The sequence below is a fragment of the Camponotus vicinus genome, unplaced genomic scaffold (assembly GCF_025532165.1).
Source record: "Camponotus vicinus isolate PSW18456_S1 unplaced genomic scaffold, iyCamVici1.0 SCAF_11, whole genome shotgun sequence".
NCBI lineage: Eukaryota > Metazoa > Arthropoda > Insecta > Hymenoptera > Formicidae > Camponotus > Camponotus vicinus.
In genome coordinates, this window is record NW_028141947.1 from 10,675,257 (window position 1) to 10,696,431 (window position 21,175).

The 21,175-nt window shown below is 38.6% G+C and overlaps 2 protein-coding genes across 10 annotated transcripts in view; one reads left to right on the plus strand and one right to left on the minus strand.

The window, feature by feature from the left end:
* Positions 1 to 21,175, plus strand: part of LOC145962097 (uncharacterized) — a 43,616-nt gene that overhangs the window by 15,833 nt on the left and 6,608 nt on the right. The window contains exons 2-5 of one of the 7 annotated variants that reach the window (XR_014435807.1): positions 4,328 to 4,458; positions 12,698 to 13,597; positions 14,076 to 14,220; positions 14,305 to 14,615. The exons of 2 other annotated variants lie outside the window; for them this stretch is intronic. The gene's annotated coding sequence lies outside the window, so the exon portion shown is untranslated. Of the gene's footprint in view, positions 1 to 4,327; positions 4,459 to 9,899; positions 10,354 to 12,697; positions 13,598 to 14,075; positions 14,221 to 14,304; positions 14,616 to 21,175 lie in introns of those variants that run through there. 4 more of the 7 variants (XR_014435810.1, XR_014435808.1, XR_014435809.1 and 1 more) reach the window with 4 other exon arrangements.
* Barc (RRM1_TatSF1_like and RRM2_TatSF1_like domain-containing protein barc) overlaps positions 1 to 21,175 on the minus strand; it is a 75,302-nt gene that overhangs the window by 3,364 nt on the left and 50,763 nt on the right. The window contains exons 7-11 of one of the 3 annotated variants that reach the window (XR_014435806.1): positions 10,728 to 10,938; positions 10,469 to 10,627; positions 6,681 to 6,798; positions 5,151 to 5,377; positions 1,844 to 1,990 (exon numbers count right to left, since the gene is read on the minus strand). Coding sequence is in view for 2 of the 3 variants with exons in the window: in XM_083082907.1 (XP_082939033.1) it covers positions 5,147 to 5,377; positions 6,681 to 6,798; positions 10,469 to 10,627; positions 10,728 to 10,938 (719 nt within the window). In the remaining variant the exon portion in view is untranslated. Of the gene's footprint in view, positions 1 to 1,843; positions 1,991 to 5,146; positions 5,378 to 6,680; positions 6,799 to 10,468; positions 10,628 to 10,727; positions 10,939 to 21,175 lie in introns of all 3 variants that reach the window. The other 2 variants (XM_083082907.1, XM_083082908.1) reach the window with 2 other exon arrangements.

Below are 21,175 nucleotides of genomic sequence, written 5' to 3' on the forward strand. Positions count from 1 at the left end.
TAAGTGTCACCGGCTGGGACGATTTATGCGAACCGCATATATACGCGTTTTCACCGACGCACATGCGAAGCCGATACAACACGGGGAAAATGGCGACGCAAGGGGTGGCTTGGTAAATGGTGTGTCGAATAACCCGAACAATATTGCTCGATGTTTGCCATATTACCCTGAAGTCACCCTCCGGTGTTTGCAGTAAGAGAGCCACATGATAACTGCCTAATTTCGAAGTGGATGTTTAATGGTGAATCGTAACCGCATCGGTTTTAATCGGTCTTAATTACTTAACACGTAGAAAATTTATTGAAAATTTTAAAAAAATTTTTAAAACTAGGTGTTCGATTTACGATGTTTTAGATAATGACCGTATTTAAGAATTTAAATCCTTAATATGATCAAACAATAAATCAAAAACAGACCGTTTTAAAAATATTTACATAGACTTATATGCATAATAATTTTTCTACTTGTCAAAACAAGAAAAATATGACATGCGTTTTGAACTCAAAAACTATTAAGCAGATGCTTTGCTTTTATAAATACTCGTTTTTGTCTAAGAATGACCTGGTGATTATTCCGACATGTACAATATTGCGTCCGACGCACGTCAGTGATCCCGGAGAGATTTGGAGAGGTTTAATTTGTAATTAATAGTCGTTCATCGATGCATACGAGTTTGCGAGGGGCGCCGGCCGACCAGGGTTACAACGAGTTCAAGTATATTGGATTCCAGAGACGGCGAGGGGTCTGACCCTTCCGCCCCCATTGATAAGGGTCATCACAATACTCGCCCCGTGTGCGCACATCTCCCGCCGGTGAAGGGATAGCAAGGGTCGACTCCTCACTTTTTGCAGAGCGAGGGTGTTCGATTTAATTTAATTTCGATGCCCTTGTTTCTGTACATCGAGCGCATTCTTCACGCGGTGAGAAAAGTGATCGCTTTCGTTTTACAGTGTAACGAGAGACGTAAAGAATTCAAAGAACAAGAAGATAACGATCGAAATTGATAAGTCAAGATTCCTGAAGATTTTTTAATTTTATTTGATGATTTTTTTAATTATAAAAATTTAACATCTTTTATTTCAAAGCGCGAAGCTAATATCTGGCAATTAAAGAATTCATCTCTATAAAATCTAGAAATCTAGATGAAAAAAAAAATGCAACGGTGTCGATCTACTTTCAAAATCCTAAACCAAGAAATTAAAAAAGATCTGCGCCGAAGAGGCACCATGAATCTCTCGCGTTCGCCAATGCGGCGACCTGTCTGGTTCGCTTCATTCGTAGCAAAGCAGAGTTTGAGAGATCGATAGAACCCCAGCAACTGCTCGACCACTCCCTCCGTTCGCAGGCTGACCAATCGAGGATGGTCATCCCCGGCTCTGGCCTGAGTCTGGTCTCTCTTTTCCCTTCTTCTCTTGCAACGGTGAATTACGTGACGTCATTGTACGACGCCATTTTCGAGGCGCGTGCCAGAAAGCGTACGAATGATCGGAGCACCCCGACGGATTACGTCGCGCGAGAATGTTCTATAAAGAATGTCATTCGAGAAAAGAACGCGAAAAGAAACTTATTATTCTTAAATCTTAAATTGGGCCTCAAATTTTCTCGATTCTAGATTTTCACGTAGAGAGAGAGCCTAGATTTCATAGTTTCTCTCCGATTCTAAATTTCTTATATTTTGCATTAAAAAAAAATCCTGATTTCTTATTTTATATTTTGTTATCTTCCTTTTTAATAAAAACTATTTAGATTAATCGATTTTCCTAATTTAATAGAAGACTGTTTCCGGATTATACGGTTCCTGATTCGTTAAGTGCTAAATCCATAATTCTTTGAACTTGCATACCTTGGAACCTTAGTTGCTGGTTTAAAGCAATGGGTAAAACACTGCTGCAATGGTTTAAAGCACAGCATCTTTAGATCCTGCTTCGGGTTCGCTGCATTCCGAACACAGTTCATTTATCAGAACAGTAAGAATGTTGAGCGTGTTTATCTAAAACCAGACTACACAGATTAGAATCGTACCTGTGTCTGAATTGCAAACAAATAATTCATTTTATCGTACATTTTGAAATCAATATATTTTAAAACACAGTGAACACTCTTTATGTATCAAATATAGTTTTAGGGGAAAGTTGCGCTAATTTATTTAAAATCAAACTGTAAGATCAAAGTTGTGTACACGTGACAGAACAAATAATTCACCGCGCCATATCGAATTTGTCAATCTCTACTCTTTGAAAGTAAATTAATGGTAAATTCATATAGAAAGTGTTTCAACACACAGTTGTACTTGCATGTTATTTGTTCATGTTCTCCAACTGTATTCTAAATTCCATAGAGAAATGCAATGTAATGCTCAGATTCCTTTAAATTTATTTAGATTTAATGCAAAAGATAATAATCATCAAAATTAATCATTTAAACTAGAGCGATATATGTTGAATAATAGCTTAATTATAATTAACTTTATCTCGAGGAAGAAAAATTATTAATAAAGATTAAATTTTAAAATCTTGAATAAATCGATGTGATTTATTTTAATAAAATTTTCAAAACTAAACTTGAGTTATTCTCAAATCAAATGATTCGAGTAATTCACTCCCATCATTCGAAAATGGCGAACTGTCCAATATTGAAGCTAACATGACGACGTCTCACGAGACGAACAACAGTGGCAGGCCGCGAAATAAAAGTAGCATGACAGACGTCTCGCCATGTTAAGACGCGGACGCGTCATCCGGTAATTGCGATTTATTTCTCTTAATCGTCGCGTAAACGGTAGCCGATTTATGCGATTCGAGTTAATTTCGCGCAATTATATAATTACCGAGCCCAGCGACCATCGTGCGGGCAACAAACCTAATCGGTTTGAATCGAGCAAAGCGCACATTTAATGGCAGCATTTAAATTTAAAGGCATTTTGACGACTTTACGTACACTTTGCAATTCACCCCGGTTTCAACTCGGTGTTTTTACCCTCTATTATCTTTCGCGAAACTCTTCGCGAATCCTTCGAGGAGACGTGAGTTTCTATTATGTTTTTAACAGTTGTGAACCAAAATGTGTTTTTACAAATTGATAAGATTAAACGCTTTTCTTTATAAAATTCCATACTATGTACATTTTTTGAATTTGTTTATATATTAATTTAAAAAAAATGACAATTAAAGAATTTAATTTGTAATGTATTTAGTTACGTTATTAAAAGAAAATTTAATTTAGAGATTTAAATTTTTGTTATATAATAAAACTATTTTCCTTTATACAAAGTACTTCTGCTGCTTTTCTTCTAAATTCTCGCTTATGTATATATTTTTTTTAATCATACAAAACATTATATTTATGACTTTTAGTTTTATCCCATTACATTTTCCATCGCTCGAATGAGAGGGTCTAGTAAGAGAGATGGTAGAGGGTTGGGATTCATTTTGCGGCGCGATGCTTGGTCTCGGCGTATAGCAAAGTGAGGGTACAAAATCGATACTAGACCTCCTCTCCCTACTCGGGATGGATGTCACTGTTTCCGTGCTTGGCAGCCATGCCTTTCTAAGGAGAAATTCGGATAGTCTTAGATCTTGACAGTCGCGTTGAAATGATATAGCATTTAGAGGATCTGAGAATTTTTACAAAAGTAGAAATTACTTTCAGATTTCATCATGCAATAAAAATCCAAACAATATAAAATTAAATCAAGAATTGGAAAATTCACAATTCTAGAAAAATTATGTATCACAGAATGTGTAAAAGCTACATAGAAAGAATCTAAAAAATCTAAAAAATTAAAGTAGTAAATAAAAAATATGAGAATTATAATCTTGATTGAAAGCACAAGAAGCCGAAGAAAGAGGACTAAAATAAAGTCATGAAAATACAAAATATCGAAAATTCCAACATATGTTGACGTATAACAGAAAATTCGAAATTGTATAGTAGTTATATCAAGATGAAAGAAAGGTATACAATTGAGAAGAATGGTTTCCCCATAACAATGTGGTTTTTCATAACTGCATCTGCATCCCATATGTGAGCAATTCGAATCTGTCATTTTTACCAAAGAATAAATTATTCGATAACAGAACAAAAAAATTAAATAATTATTTCTCTCCAAGTTATGCAGGAATCACAATATTATCGATCTGTTCTTTTCAGAACATTTCGCATATATAACTATACGAAGAGACGAAATATTTTAATAACATATTAGATTTGTGTGTGTGTATGTTTCGACTATACGACTACATCGGCGATTTTTCCTCGCAAAAAATTAGATCGGCGATGAAGAGAAATGCCATTTTTCTATGTCGCATAATTTGACGCTATTTTTCAGCCTCGCATAATTCACCGACAGAGAAGCGGCGCGTTCAAGGAACGAGGATGCGAGCGGCAAGATCCTGGCGGCAATAGGAGCAAGATGTTTTGCAGACGTATCCGCGGCTTTTTGTCCTGCGGACGATTTTGGTGGGTGAACAGCGAGTCGAACGAGGACGCCGTATGGATCGCGGCTCCCATTAAGCCCTTATTAATTGCGAGCATCTAAAGGACCGACCGATCTTTCTTGCGCTACCTGCGTACCATCCGTTAGCCGAGTAAAGCTCGTCCTGCTGTCGTTCGACACAATCAGGACATGGCAGGATGCTTTGATGTACCTTCGATATACCGACGATTCGTACGCGAGTATATCAGATGAAATAATGAGGATTTATGATAAATTAGGAATCGAAAATTTTCTCTAAGAAAGTACTTAATTTGAAAATTTTCCTTTAATAATTTACTTAATTATTTCATTGCTTCAAATAATCGCGATACTAAATTAGAAATTGTAAATAATAATATCTTTTTGTTCGGTTAAATTAAGATCACACTATGTCAAGATTTCGACAAAGAGCTAATTTTTTTTTACCTTAAAATTAATATTAAGAATTCGCGAAAATCCATTTTAATTAAATTACGCGCTTTTCGCATATTCTGTTTTTCACTGTGCTGAAAGCAAACGTGAGGATTTCGCAATTTTTCGCCAACGACGAAAGATTGCCACTTATTTAAGTAGGCAATTACTTTTAGACGAGTTATAAATAGATATGCTCTTGAAACGAAGCGTTACTCTCGGAATCCATTCGCCGTTTGGTGAAACCAAAAGTCTACTTACTTACCGGAGAGGGGTGCGTAGTGGCCGTGAGGATAGGGCGGCGCCGAGGAAGCGTCGACGAGGGACTGCGACGGCGTCGTCGACGTCCACTCCTTGTAGGATGCTGCGGCGTGCGCGTGATGCGCCGCATGGTGAGATGTATGATGACCGAGGCCGCGTGCACCACCAAGCAGAAGGCCACCGTAACTCGCTGCCGCCGCCATATTGTGGTGGTGGTACTCGTGCACAGCTCTAAAAACAGAAAAAAAAGAAAAAAAAATGCGAAAAAATTCGCGACCCGAGTGGCGAAATGAGAATCGCGGATAGCGTATCTGAGATAGCGTGAGGGAAAAATACTCCGAAATAGAGCACGTATAAATTTTCGGGTCAGAGATGATTAAAATTAACCACTAATGATGCGTAGCGTGTTTTGGCGTACGCTGATAGAAATGCGTTGCAAAGTGATGCAAAAATAGTATCGCGAGCCTCAGCATGCCAATATGGTTGCCTTAATTACAGCACTAGTATTTAAATGGCAATGAGATATAAATATACGCCGTCAAATGCAAATCTTATTCCAAGATGATTAAAGCAGTAAAGTTGTATATATAGAAAAATGTGTAGAATAAAAAAGATTAATGTAATATTTTGGATAAGAGATACCCTAAAGAGGTGAGATAAAAGGTAGAGAAAAAGAGAAAAAAGAGATGCGGCGAAGAAGAAGGATAGCGACGCGCTTCAAGAGAAAAAAGAAAGAGCACGAGCATGTGAAAAATACTGAAAACCGTCGGGAGCAGCAGGTAACGCCGAGATCTTTAACACTGATCCGACCACGACCACTCGTATAAATTACGAGTCTCTGTCACCGTCGCCGTAGAAAGAGGACGGAAGATATTGGCGACTCCTTTCTTCCCTCTCATTCAATTTTTCCCTCTTCGCGCTCCTCTTTTCCATATGTAATTTTCTCTCTTTCGGGATTTTATCGTATTTTAAAAATATCGACGAGCATTCGCTTCTTAATCACGTGTAATATATATATACCTACTAATTGTAAGTGTGATTGGCGGATATTGAACTTGATTCTATTAACGCAAAGATTGCATTCAACGTTATCAGTGTTATTTCGAGAACGTGGATGAAAATGTAAGCTATGAAAAACCGGACAAATCATGAAAAAAGAAAAGGAAATAATGACTTATCAAATAATTAATCCGACTGAAGATTGTATTCAGAAAATGTATATGACTCATCTCGATAATTAACGCTCGAGCTGCATTAATGGTGAGCTCGTTAGAAAAATCTTCGGTATGCGATCCCGGTTTTACGTCTTTATGGTGTGGTTAGATACTGGAGTCACACGCCATTACTCGATCCGCGCGTTTAAGAATCAATGAGACGTCACGGAATACGGCGCCGATTCACGCAACGTTGTAAAGAATGCTTATTAAGGGACGGGAAAAAATCCTATCTATGTAAAACGAAGAAGAGATATAGAAAGATCAAGACAGAAAGAGAGAGAAAAAATAAAGAAAAGCGACAATAATCGGTAACTGACCTGTGGTGATACTGCGGGTAATGCCACGGATCCGTCGGGTACTCGTAGACATCACCGGGATGCTGACTATTCCAAAAGGAAGGGGGGAAATTCCTCATGGACATGGGAGAGATATTTTCTGCAATAAAAAAAGAAAACAGTTTCAGCGACGTGCGCTTTTAATGGACTGTGCGAGAAAACGCATGCCTACGAAAAATCTTCAAGAAAGAAAGAGAGCAAGAGAAAGAAAGAGAGAGAAATCTCTCGTCTCTTTTTATTTTCCTGGTGAAGATTCTTGGTCTTGAGAAAATAAGAAAAAAAAAATTAAAAAATTATCGATTGTTTCCGTAATTTTAATCATTCCCGAACGCTTTGGCACTTTTTCGTCGGAATCTGATTGAGGAAAACAATTATATTTACAGCTATATAAATATCGCACCGTTATTATTTTTTCGTTTAAAAGTCGATCGTATTGTTAAGGGAAACGGTGTTTGGAGCGCAGGCAGCATCATAAATACCGGTAACAAACCGATGATCCTTGAGTGATGAATTCTACCGATAACTCGTTGTGTTTCTTTTCCCCGGGGGAGAGGACGATCTTCTCCCGGAAAACGGGTTCTCAAGCAGTCGCGCTTCCACCAGAAACCACTCGTCCTAACCAGCGGAAATAAATAACGCAGCTGGCCGGCTAAATCATCGTAGTTTGTAACGACGGAGTAAATTAGCAGCCGGTATGCCTCCCGTAGCAGATAATCGAAGTGACTTAGCCGGAGATGAAATCGTGTGCGCGGGGAGGGAATTGGAGGGTATAAATCGTGGACCGTGCGGTCGACCTCGCGTTGGTCCACGCAACCTTCGGGCGCGCGTTTCGATTGGCCGGGGGGGATGGGTGAAAAAAAAGAGGGAGAAAAAAAATAAAGAAAAGAAGAGGAATTCAACGTGAGCGAGGACCGCGCGAGAGGATTGCGGGAGGATACACGACAAGCTTCTGGCTTCAGAGTGGCCGCTTGTAAAACAACCGAGCGGTACCCTTCTGCCTTCCGCCGATTCGATCCCGTGGGATTCTGCTTGCCCGTTTAGCGAGGTCCTTTAAAATCCGTGGGAACGATGCGGAATATTTTAATAAAGATTTCCAACAATCGCGATTAAATTATTATATTGTCATAATAGTATTAATATTAATTATATATGGAATAATGATTAATGCGTGATATGTAATATATATATTTAATATATGTATATTTAATATATATGTAATATAGGTTAACATGTATTTAATTTAAATTTAATAATTTGAATTTTGGCTCAAATGATTAAAAATTGACATGACTCACCAGATTCCGCGCTTTTTAAATTAATAACAGTATGCCGTTATGTATCTGTCATGTCGGTTTAAGATTCGATGATGAAATGTATAAGCATGTCCTCGATTGTTAAGACGTAAACATAGATTTAACCGACGACAAAGTGACTCAGTTGACTTTGTTATCATCGAAGATATGCTTATACATTCCAACATCTAATTTTAAATTGGCATGACAGATACACAACGGCATACTATTATTAATTTAAAAAGCGCGGAATCTGGTGAGTCATGCTATAACTATTAATTTAAACAAAAAAACTAATTCACGTATAATATATCTCGATTTTTACTCGATTTGTTAAATCTGTTGCGACTTTGCACAACAAAATTATAATATATTTGATGGACTGTTGGAAGCAGCGCACTTGCTAGATCTCCGCGGGATGTAATTTAGCGTCACCTGCGCGTCGAGAAATAAACTTTTATAATGCGTCATAATTCGTAATATTTATTAACATCGCGCTGAGGAAGGATCAAAAGATGATCCGAAACGTTCGCTTTTTATTACTATAATTTTAATTTTGAAATAAACCAATAATAAAAAAGAAGGAAGTGTTGCTTTGCGCTCCAACTACCGCGCTGTGGCTCTTACGTACCAATTTTTTTAATTTTTGTATTTAATTAAATGTTAGCAAGAGCTTTTTCCTGAAAATTAATTAAAGAAATTAATTAAGAAATTAAAGAGTTATAAAGTGTCAACAGAGAAATGTTCTTTAACAGAATTGAATACAGATATTTCAGGAATTAATCGCGAAATTAAATTAACATATATATTTAATTTACTTTTAAAGAGTAATTAAATGACAATTAAAAAATTCCATGTTGTCATCACAGTATGATACTTCAATCCTCGAGAGACAAGAATATAGCTGAGAATCTCGTGGGACCGATTGTGACTCCTCTCTCCTTTCCCATCTAGTATCTACCTCGGTCTCGGTTCGCCGACTGTCCTTTATTTATTAACGCAATTAAAGAAACAGAGTGTCGACCGTCTGCGGCCAGCTTTATTCTTTGCCGATGCCGCGACCGAAGAGAGAAAAGGTATCGTTCTATGTAAAGGGGAGCGAAGGGAAGGATCGAGTAGAAAGGGTTGTCGATGCTTGGTTCGCCAATAAGTACCAGTGTGTTCCTTAGAACTTTAGAAAACGCCGACGTTTTAATCGACGGCTTGCGAATCTCGATATCGCTCTTGCAGTCGCATTTTCACGAAATTAATAGTAAAATATTCTCGCACATAGCACGCAACGATGATATTCGAAAAAGACACTAATACACGTATATATAATATATTAAATATGAAATGTTTTACACACACATTTGAATTTATTTATATTAATTATAAATTATTTATTAATTTATTTATTATAAATTAATTATAAATTATTTATTAATTTATTATTTATTAATTATAAATTATATTAACTCTCTTTTATTCTTTCATCCATACACAATCCCGAAAATAACTGTCTTTGTTATAGAACAGTTTTTGTTTACTTCAAACCGGAACCCGGCCATATTTTTTCAAGCCAATTATTCGAATACCTTTTTAATTCCAAGAGTAAACCTTTCTCCCTCCAACCATCCTATCCTCTTCCTCTTTGTTTTGGCAGTACGCGCGTTTAAGCTTAAAGCTGCTTCAGTCCTTGTACGTACGTTACCCGGCATTCCGCGGCTAAAACTGTCTCCCGCGATGTCACCCCTCTATCCCTCCTTTTCCCTCACAATGTCTTTCCTCAGCCCTCCACCACCATCCCTCTTTTCCCAACGCAGAAGCTCTTAATTTACCTTTCGTACGAACACGGTCGCGGGAAGTTAACGCGCAGCAGAAGAGAGAGAGGATAAAGGGCGGAGGAAAGGGGAGGGAGGGAGGGAGGGCAGGGAAGTGGTGAGGCGTAACAATTAGGTCGTGTTGTCTTGAATTCTAAGCAGGCTACTGAACTGATCCTCGGCACCTCGTAGTCGGGATAAATGCGGCCTTAAACGACACCGATATAGACGAGCTTGCCGATCGCTTGCCAAACCCGCTCGCGTGCTGACAATCCTCCCTCTTATCCCACCCTGCCTCCCATCCTCTCTTCTGCGGTCGGGATGTTCCCTCTGCTCTTTTCTCCCCACTGCTGCCCTGCCCGCGTTTTAAGCTCGGCGCGAGTACGACAGGCGAGTTACAATTGTCACGAGGCTTGTTAGCCTTGTCGCCGGCTAATGGCGTACTTTATTACCCGCCTCAGAAACGTTTCTCGATGTTGCTCGACTTCATCGAGATCGAAAAGATGAATTCTGATAAACGAAAGTGCAAACTTTAATCTTTTTGGAGCCCTCAAAATGTCCGTAAGTTTATAATATATGTATATAAAAGTATAGGTGTACTTTTTAAATAAGTTATTCGTTTCCTTCAATACAAAAATGAATATTTAATTTTATCTAGATACATGTATTTACTCACCCTTTAACTTGTCGTGAGCGAGGGCTCTCTGAAAGTGTTCCTCGACTTCCGACGCCGCGTCGCCTCGATAATGCGTAAACACTACGCAATTTGCATTAACATATTGCGCTGCCCTCTCGCCGTCCTCGGAGTCCTCAGTGGCGGTACCAGCACCTACGCCTGAATTAACCGATTAAAATACATATTAAATAGATATTAAAGTAACAAGTACACACATCGCCTCAAATTGAGAACGATTTCAATTAATCATCCGCCTTACCGTCTGTCGACCTGTCGTCGTCTAGTGTTCGCGAGGGTTGCGAGGTGGTGGTTGCAAGGGGTGGTCGCGGTTGCGGCGTTGGCCTTGGGGATGCGGGACTCGGCGCGGACCCTACGGAACCCGCGCTACTCGGCTGACCTTGAGGGACACTTCCGCCGGTGCCGCAAAGCTCGATACCAGCTGCTTCCAACGACCTTTGATGGACATTCAGCTGGAATGAGACGCGATTCATAACATTAATCTCGCGTGCAATGTTATCGATCTTTAAAATGTTATTCTTTACTCAGATTTTTTAATCCATTTTATCCATTTCGGTATTATAAAAATTTCTTGATTTTATATGTGACGATCATAATAGTTATATAATAGTTATATAATAGCCTTAGTAAGATTCTAAATTGTCAACGAGAAATAATCAATGATTTTTAATATTTTGCAACAATATAATGCAATATCACGGTAAATTTTGGCTTTCGAATTAAAGGTATTATTAAATATGATATTTGAAGATTAAATATGATTATTAAATATGATTAAATATGATTATTAAATATATATATATATATATATATATATATATATGTATATTTATAGTTTGAGATTATATATATATTCAATTATGTCTCGATATTATATCTATATATTTTTATATCTTATTATTAGATTTTTGTACATGTTTTTTTATAACAAATTCTACAATTCTCGTGGATGTAATTGTAAAATTCTATTTGATGTAATAAGTTTTTATCGACCCTAATTCTTTCTCTTTCTATCTGATATACTAAATTTCTTGATTTCAAGTCATAAAATAACATAAATTACCAGTTATCTTTTTAGTCAGATATGATGAAATAAAAATGAAGGATTTGTAAAGAAAAATATAATTGCTTGTGTAACTCATGCGTGCTGTTTATCGGTTATTAGGTTAATGACATTGCTTAACCGGTTAGCTTAAGACTTGACCAATCATTAATGATAACTATTTAACCGGTTTAATTAGTCGATACAATTTGCACAATCGTTATGATTAGTTAACTGTACCGCTGGCAGATCAAAGAGTGAAAAAAAATCTATTAGAAATGATCGAATTCTGGAATATGAGAAATTTAAGATTGTTTTAAAATAACCCGGAATTTTTTAAATCATTTTAAATGCTCCTTTGAGATTCTTTAAATTCAATTTTCTTTAATTTCAAACACTTTTAGAATCTTGAATCTTCACGTTTATGAGGACTTGAATCGAACTTTTCGAAATTATAATGATGCAATTTTAAATTTTCGTCGACTTCCTCGATCATTCTGTATCCTCTAGAACGTCAACATCTCGTCATAATCGATCGACGAAATTCTCGAATGGCAAATCGTGCGAGCCAAGGTGAAACGTAATCACGACGATCGCATTGCTCGCGTGACGCAGTGATCGCGATGATGGGACGACAAGAGAAATACGAGCGTGTAAATACCGGTGCGTTTTAACGGCGATAGCCGGGATTTTCCGCGTGACATCGAGGCCATGCGTTTTCTCGCGCGCTATAAAGAGAATGTCGACGACGGGAACGGCGACGAACGGTGGCCCATTGACTTCCACGTTGTCGGCACGCTCACAATTCGACATCGCAGCGGCCTACCGATTCAACCCTTTCGATCGTTGCGTGCATTCTTGAAACGAGCATTATTCTTAAAGATTAGGTGATAGCACATACGTGAAATGCCCTAATTTTTGAAACATCAGAACTAGAAGAAATCTGAAGTCGAGCTTTCCTTGCGTAAGATTAATTTTAAAAGTGACGAATGTTAATGCATTATAAAAATATTTATTATCAGAAACTATAGTTGACGAATTAAAGAATGGAAGAATTAAATAAATTACAACATTTCTTATCCGCTATAAATTAATTTCGACCGATGGGTATATGAATTTATATTGCTGTTTTACTACTGGTTTTATACGTAGATATATTTTTTAATTAGTTCCCCGATGTTGCTGAAGCAAGAATGCGTATCGATGTCCAACAAATCACTGCGAATTGTGCTTTTCCTGCCCCTCGTCGGCGGTATGGACGACGAGACGAGCGTTTCGTTCGCCACCCCGCCAATTACGTGCATGCATCAGCGATGCACGGAAATAAGCTGACGCTGATGTATGTGCCGGTCGGCGGAAGGGTGTGCGGGACGAGGGTGAAGGAAGCGATGAAGAAGAGGAAAAAGACGAACGACTACGCCTCCGAAAGAGAAAGATGTTATCGTTATCTACTCCAATAAACTCGGACTCGGCGCGCTTCATGGTGCAGTACATCACCGTCCTGATTCACAAAGTGATGACGAACGATGACCCGGAGTAGGCGTCGTCGAATGAAACTATATTCGCTTGTCATCCGCGGCCTTTGCGACTGCTGATTGGTAGGCGGTTCGCGATGAAAGGCGGAGTAGCTTTATAAACTCGGCGCACATAACTACAAATATTCGGACACTCGCGTGATTCGTTTACGGCGAACGAGTATTCCAGACGATTGCATCAGAAATAACGAGCATTATATGGTGCAGCTATTAAAATAATGTCGCTTGATTTTGATAATTAGGATTTGATGAGGATCAATCTAATTATGCAACGTGTTTACTTCGCTGAACAAAATTATAGTGAAATAAATACATAAAAGAATCTCAAATCGAAGGATTATTATTTTGTGAATTTATCGGAAGCTTCAAATATTTTGTTGACGCCCGTTCAATCGATGCCCGTTCAATTGCGAAACTCACCGTCCGCGAGGACGAAAGCGCGCGTAGGAGATTAAATCAAGGGGAGCTGCGGGTCTTCCATAGATTACCGTGCCCGGTGGAACATCCAGCGCCGGTCGACCGGACGACAATGTGGTAATTAATTGAAGCAAGACCGTCCCCGACAGCCCCTCTTCCTCTTTTGCTTTTTCTCCCTTCTTCGCCTCGCAGCCAACAGGCAGCTCTAGCCAAGAGAGAAAGAGAGAAAGAGAGAGCTGCTCGCGGCCTTTCAAAGCATTCCAAAGCGCGAGTCCGCCCGTTCCTCTCCACAGCCTCCGCTCGCTTCTTCTTCTTCTTGCACCCTCTCCTTTCCTCCCTCCCTCCCTCCCGCGTTCCCCTTCCTGCCGGTGTCGAGTCATTTCACGAAAGGCCTGAGAGACCGCATCTTTATTTCTTTCCCTTTTGTCTTATAGATCTGAGACCAACGATATGTATCTTAGGATCTTTTAGGTCTCATAGATCGTAGCTCCTGATCCTATGCTCATTGGTTTCGAGAGTCCTTGTTTGAAGTTCACTGAACCGAACGTCACTTGATTCTCCTGCTTCTCGACCTGTTAATTTTCACGTTTCACAGATGTTCCATGATTCTCTTCATCGTTCAAGGGTTTAAGGTCGACGTCATCGTATAAAGCAGCGGAGGGAGGGAAGAAATGTGCAAGCTGATACTATTTATCGTCTCGTGTGGGGTACGACGGGCAGCCGAAGGTGGTAACGAGCAGGTAAACCCTTTAGTCAAACCTGGACCGCGCGTTTGCATTTATATCGCGAACCGGCGATATTATTCACGGTGTGTATCTTTGCAGCGGAGCCGCATTAAGCGGATACCGGCGCGCTTCTTTCTTGCGGCGGAATACCCTTATCAGCGGGTGGCACACCGTTTACTCATTTGTGGACGTCTGGTAGCACTTAGCTGTTATTATGAAGCGAAGTCCCGCGGGAGATAAAGCGAATAGTACACGCTGAAACCAAACGATTAGCTGGAATTGCGAGGCGCGCAGGAATAGCGAACGTGGGAAGTAAAGAAGGAATAGGATGTAAAGAGTGCAAAGGACTCTCGAGATCTGGGAAAACGAGGGTCAAGAATATTGAAAATAAAATATCGAGTGTTCAGAGATCGTGATTTTAATTGTGAATCATTTAACACGTTGAAGAAGCGTTCAAGAAACTTGAAATTTAAAGAGTACAAAAATTGAGAATAATATCCAGAAACGGTTTTAATAAATGAATAATATAAGATATATAAAATAAAATATAATAACATAGAAAATATATAAAATATATGTAAAATATTAAAAAGTACAAAAATTGAGAATAATATCCAGAATAATATCCAGAAACGGTTTTAATAAATGAATAATATAAGATATATAAAAGAATAAAATATAAAATAAAATATAATAACATAGAAAATATATAAAATATATGTAAAAATATTATAAATAAGTCACAATTAGAAGAACATTAAAACAGAAGAGATTGATGACCGAAATGATAACGTAAGCTTGTAGTACTTTGAGGTAGCATCACGTGCTTATAAGATCCACCGCAGTGACGATCGATCAAATCAGAAATCAAATCAGGAATTTCAGGCATCTAGCGACATGATGTTGTTTATCTTGAGACGCATTCGCAATCGCGAAGACATCCCGTTGACACCGAAGGAAGACTGTCGAAAATATTGTCGCGAGGAAGCGTTACACGCGTTTCTACGTTATCTTCTTGCATGATCGGCCAATGTTTTCGCATTCGCGTAAGATGGTAATTGAGACGAGCGATAGCTAGGTACTTCCTAGAGGAATCCTTCGATTGACACGTTTACCGTCTTTGCCAACACAACGTTAACCGATAACTGTCCACGAGAGTCTGTAAATCGTTCAATTAATTAGCGCGAGGTGCAAGTATGATCGAAATGATGCGTCGTTAAATGCCGACTGGAATCCGGGTCTATTTATCGACTTTACGATTATGCTATCGGGCGAAATTCATAGGGTCAGTTTATTCGGGTAGCATCAGAATTTCCGCGAGTATGATACTTTCTGCACAAACGATAACGCTTATCGTTGCATTGCTTTTAGTCTGAATTATCATGTCACTCAGTTTGATAATTTGATAATTGATAATTTTTCCCATTGCATACGATTTCCCATCGGTAACATAAGTTTCGATAGATTATTTTTAGATTAAGAAGAATTAAATACGATAGATAATAAGCTAAAAAAGAAATTTAAAAAGTTAAAAAGAAACAAATAGAATTTTTGATCTGAAATAGAGATTTAATTGTTAGAGAAGCAAAAATTTAATTTCTTACTATTAATTTTTCCTTTTTTCTATTAAGTCTCCCAAATAAATATGCTTTAAGGAATTTTTCGAACTAGTAGAATTATATCGAATCGACATAGTAACGTCTGGTGCGATTCCACTGTAATTTGTCGACGAAATCGCGGCATCGTCCACCTGGCGAAGCCGCTAATGAACTAAATTTAAAAGCGAAGGCAGCCTGTTCGCTCAGTGGCGTGGCTTATCGATAGAAACGATCCCCACACTCGGACTCCTCTCATCTTCATGGAAGATAGGAGAATCGCGTCGATGAATGGCCGTGTCTGGCAAACAAATTGCAAGATACGCCATGGCAGCTTGTTACCGGCTCCCTACTCCGCACCACTCGTCCTTCATCTTCTTCGCATAGGATAATCTTTCTCAGCCATTTTGGATTACTTCCCGATAAAGAAAGAGAGAAAGAGCCAACGATAAGTACAAGAGATCAAAAGGAAGAGAAAATATTTCTGCCATAATTATTTCAGCGGATAATTATTTTTTTGAAAATTATTTCAATTTTGCGACATCAATTGTCCTGAATAATCGCTTTTATGTTTGTACTTGGTATCGCACCGATTAAGCTTAAAACGTCAAATGATTTATAAATTCAAGATAATATATAAAAGATAAAAATATATAATATATAATAAATAAGATAAAAAGGGATAGAAATCTGAAAATATCTAAAAAACATAAAAAAATAGAGATACTGAGATGTTGAACTTTAGCCATAAATATTCAAAATTTTCAACAAAAGGATAATTAAAATCCTAAAATGGGACATAACGTCATTTTCAATTTCAAGATCCAGATATCTCAAAATCTAGAAACGCTGAGGAGTCATAGCGAAACGCAGAAGAGCGCGGCAAGTTTCGCGGCAACGGTGAGCACAGCTGGGACGTAAACATCACGTTTTTATTAGACAACATGTGCTCAACCGCGAACTTTCAATAAGCTGCCGAGGTACATAGTAATAAGCTGGTAATGGTCCTGGTCGGCGAGAGTATAACCCACGGACGCTGCGGTAGGTAGCCGTCGTTACTGGTCACCATATCGGATCAGGTCTGATAAGAGAGCGTTAAAAGCGCCTCGCATCTCGAAACCTTCTCACCGTTTCTGTCTTTTTTTTTTCTTTAATCAGAGATCGACCTTCAATTCGAAGTTCTTCGTTATATTTTTATCTATTCCGCGGCCAGAATTTCGAAACTGAAAGCAATCTTTAGACGGAAGCTTTTAAGCGACATTGTCCGAAAGAAAATAAATCTATCGATTATTGAAATTAAATAATATTTAAATTTAATTCAATTAGAATAAAAAATATATTAATCTTGATTTAATTTATTTTTTCCTTTCTTTTCACTTGTATTTTCAAAGACACTACGTAACGTCCAGAAATGAACAATGGATGCTGAATACCTTCGAGAAGTTACGAGTACATGCGAATAATAAACTGCCGGATACTAAGACGTAACCGATCAGATTTTACGAATAATTCTCGTCGATCGTGTCGGCACTCGCGTTTTTCTGATTCATTATAGCGGCGAATGAGCCGACCCGGAGATCGAGGAACGCGATCCACGGCGGCGTGACTCGATTAATATTGAACGCTCGACGACGACGACGACGACAGCGCGAGGCTACTGCCAATCGATCGAACTTAACTTTTCTCGCATAACTTGGAAACTTCTTCATCGCATGCTGCGGATCAATCATTTTTTTCCGCGCATCCCATTACCCCCGATGCAAGAATATTGAGGACACTCGTTCGACTCCGTCTCCGATGCAGCGAGGACTCTTATTACGTCGAACAGAAAAACTCCCCGTGTTGATAACTAGTTCAATTGGAAGAACGTTTTAAGAAATGAAGCATTTAAAAAAAATTGATAGACACGCATGAAGGATCTTTATCATTTTTTTTTTATTTCTTTCATAATATCGAGAAAAAGCGAGTGTGAAAATATTCGATATCGATGTCTCGATTCGCCGTGAATATCTCTGGATCCCCGCGTCTCTCCGCGCGGAATGCGTGCTCGCCGAGAGCGGGCGCGTGCGTGCGTGCGTGCGGAATAGCGGACGCGAAGCGTAGCGATGCGCGTGTCGCAAAGAATGGCGATCCTAGACTAAAAACAGAACAGCTCCAAGGAATGCAACGCATTGCGGCACACCTTGCTGCCGGCAGTTGACAGCGAGTCCAACACTCGCACGACGACGGACTTACGACTCGATCATCACGTGACGCGTGTGAGATATGGCAAAGTCGCGCCAATAATTGTCGCATATCCCGACGATTCCAACGACTTCCTTGTCGACCAGCACGACATGTTACTTTCCGCCAGATTACAACGACAAACGTTGAGGAACCGATAACTCTCACCGTCATTTCATATAAAAATTCTATTAATAATTTGATAAAAAAATTTCTACATAATTTATAGTGAAATTTATGAAATATTTAAAACAATGGAAGGTCTATTTAATTATGCTATAATATAATAACAATGTTTTACACTCTTTTCATTTCTTTTTATAAAAATAATTCCACTAGAATTTCTTGCCATGCGATTCATATCTGTATCTATCATGTGCGAGTCGCGTGTTCTTTTCCATTCTTTGCCGTTTCAGGTACGTTCCGTATGTGATACGTCAGTGTTCGGCAATGTGGAGGCAACTAGGTTGAGAAATCTGTGCCGGGTAATAGCGTCCGGTTGCCGATCATAAATAACAACAGGTCGCGTGGCTTCCGCGATTCTACGAAGCATCGGCGACGATTTCGCTGCATAAAAGCGCGCGACGCGCAGCAATTAATTTTCGCGGACACAAATCACGCTCTCAAGGATTCCTCATCTGATCGATCGATCGACCGGATCAATGCGGTAAAACGAAAGTAAGCGGACATAGATGCCGACAATAAGAATTCTTCGAGCTGTTTGCACGAACGTTGCATGATGTCCAATATTTGCGATTCTATTGTTCACGTATCATTATCATCATGTTTTAATAATTATGATGTTTACCAAAAGATTATGCTAGTGAAAATTATAATGGAACAATTTGCAATTATGACTTGAAATTTTTTATTATATATATAAATAAGCCTTATATTTATTTTGTACTTTTCTATATTTCTAACTTAACTTTATTAGCTTAGTCTTTTTAATTTTGTAAAGAATTATTCATTATTAAATTAATTAATATTAAAAGTCGCGCAAAATGCGAATTGTACCCATCTCAACTTGGAGAATTTTATCTGAAGTATTTCTCGCAAAAATGTTTCAAAGTCGACGCCTATGCTCCTGAAGGGAAGGAAAAAAGGCAAAAGGCGTCTCAATGGCGACACGAGCCCGCTCCGTGGAAACTGGCTCTCGAGGAAAACCTCATTCAATTCAATTCTAATGCCGCAGCAAACAGAATCGAGTACTCGATCTCGAGATCGCGGCCTGGAAGCTATTGCGCTCGGCATTTACGGCCGTTCCGAATGATGAGAGTATTCTCACTACGTAAAGATTGACGATGAATTGTGATTTTTAAAAGGAATCCGGAAACTAGATTCCTGGAGAAGCTACACCTTCAGGTTCACCTTCGTAGATAAAATTCGCGGAATATGTATAAAATATGCAAAACGAATGCAAAATTCAAGGAATCTAAAGATCAAAGGGGAATATTGTGAATTTTGGGGGTGAAATAGCTTTCATAAAATACTTGTAATAAATATTAAGGTATTTATAATGTTTATTGTAGTATCGTAATCGTTCCAGATAGCTCGCGTCGAATCTGGCATTCGGGAAATGCACGATCGCGCGATCTTCCCTAGAGTCGGCGGCGCGTCTCATCGCCGTTATTAACATTAACGTACATTCATTACACCCACCGCACGCCGACGGGCAACATTGAAGCTCGTCGACGTATTAGCGAATCTTGCGGAATGTTTATGATTTTACGAGCCTCTTTAATATGCGTTTAGCTTCCGCCGGTAGCTCGGGCTCGCGATGCCTCCGGCTTTCTTCTCTCTCGTCGCGGCCATATCCTCCGACTGCCGCCTCCTCGGCATGCCTCCGTACGACATTTTCTGTTTAACCTTTGAACCTCCTCGAGCCCGGGGCGGCAAGTGCATTCCAGTCAGAGGCGACGATCGTTCAAAAATCCAATCCACGAGCTAGGAAACATCTATATCGAATTCACGGCGAAAAATAGAGCGGTCCAATTGTAGCAGCTATCTGGGCATAGTCATAATAATTCGCGATAAAAATTTTTTTTTCGTAGAAAATTATATATTTTTGAAATTATTTTTTTTTTTTCGTAGATTTTATAATATTTTGACGTATTTTTTAAATCATTGAATCTCAAAATACTCAATTTTAGAGAGGTAAATATTCAGAGATTCATACTTCTTCAAGGATCGAAAAAATTTAGACAACTAAAAACTTTTATATTTGCCTCGATAAAATTCGAGACGCGGATGTTGAAGCTAAGAAGACGCTCCGTCGTCTCGTTTTCAGCAGTACATAGGCGATCATGGTTCACCATAGAGAAATTATGGACGAAATGCCGAGACTTTTCGCGGATCATTTTTCACTCCCGTAATCGCTCGTCTCATCTCGGCACTCGTGACATTGCATTAGCTGACAGTGACGAATCGACAGTCCTCGAGTCAATCCTTGAGTCATCGGGCAGCGCCAGTGTCTTTCTGTCCGTCGCGTCTCGTGACTAATGAAAATGTCCTGCTAGATCGGAAATGAGAAATAAGAGGAATCATTTCCATATTGTCTTTCGCGCGATTGCATAGCGATTAACGATTAGTGATACATTGAGATAAGTTTGTGCCGGTTTAAACTAGACAAGAAACAAAACAATATACGATATGTATGGATATTATCTTGGATTCTTATAAATTTTTTAAATCTGATAATGATAACAAAAATGCTTATTTATTAGCAACCAAATAATCAATGAATATGTCGATATTTTTATTTTAATTATTATATCTTTTAGACCAAAATTTATAAAATAATGTTAAAATACAATAAAAAATATAAAATAAATGATTTCAATTAACATTCATATCGTAAGATGATTTCCGCTATCTCTTCGGGGTAAATGATTTCGTTAAAAATGCAAGTCGCGGCTGCCATACTTGTTGGCACGCGCAGACGCGACACGGTAATTGTGAGACACACGATATAATTGCACATTATAATTGCCCCTTTGTTTCTTCAATTACATGTCTAGACTGACGGTTGGCATGTACGTGGTTAAAGAGAGAAGAAAGGGAATGAAATGCTTCGTTGAGAAGAAGAAAAAGCAAGGCGGCTGCTAAAAATTTATCTTAGCTAAACATTTTTATAAATTTATCTTTCTCTT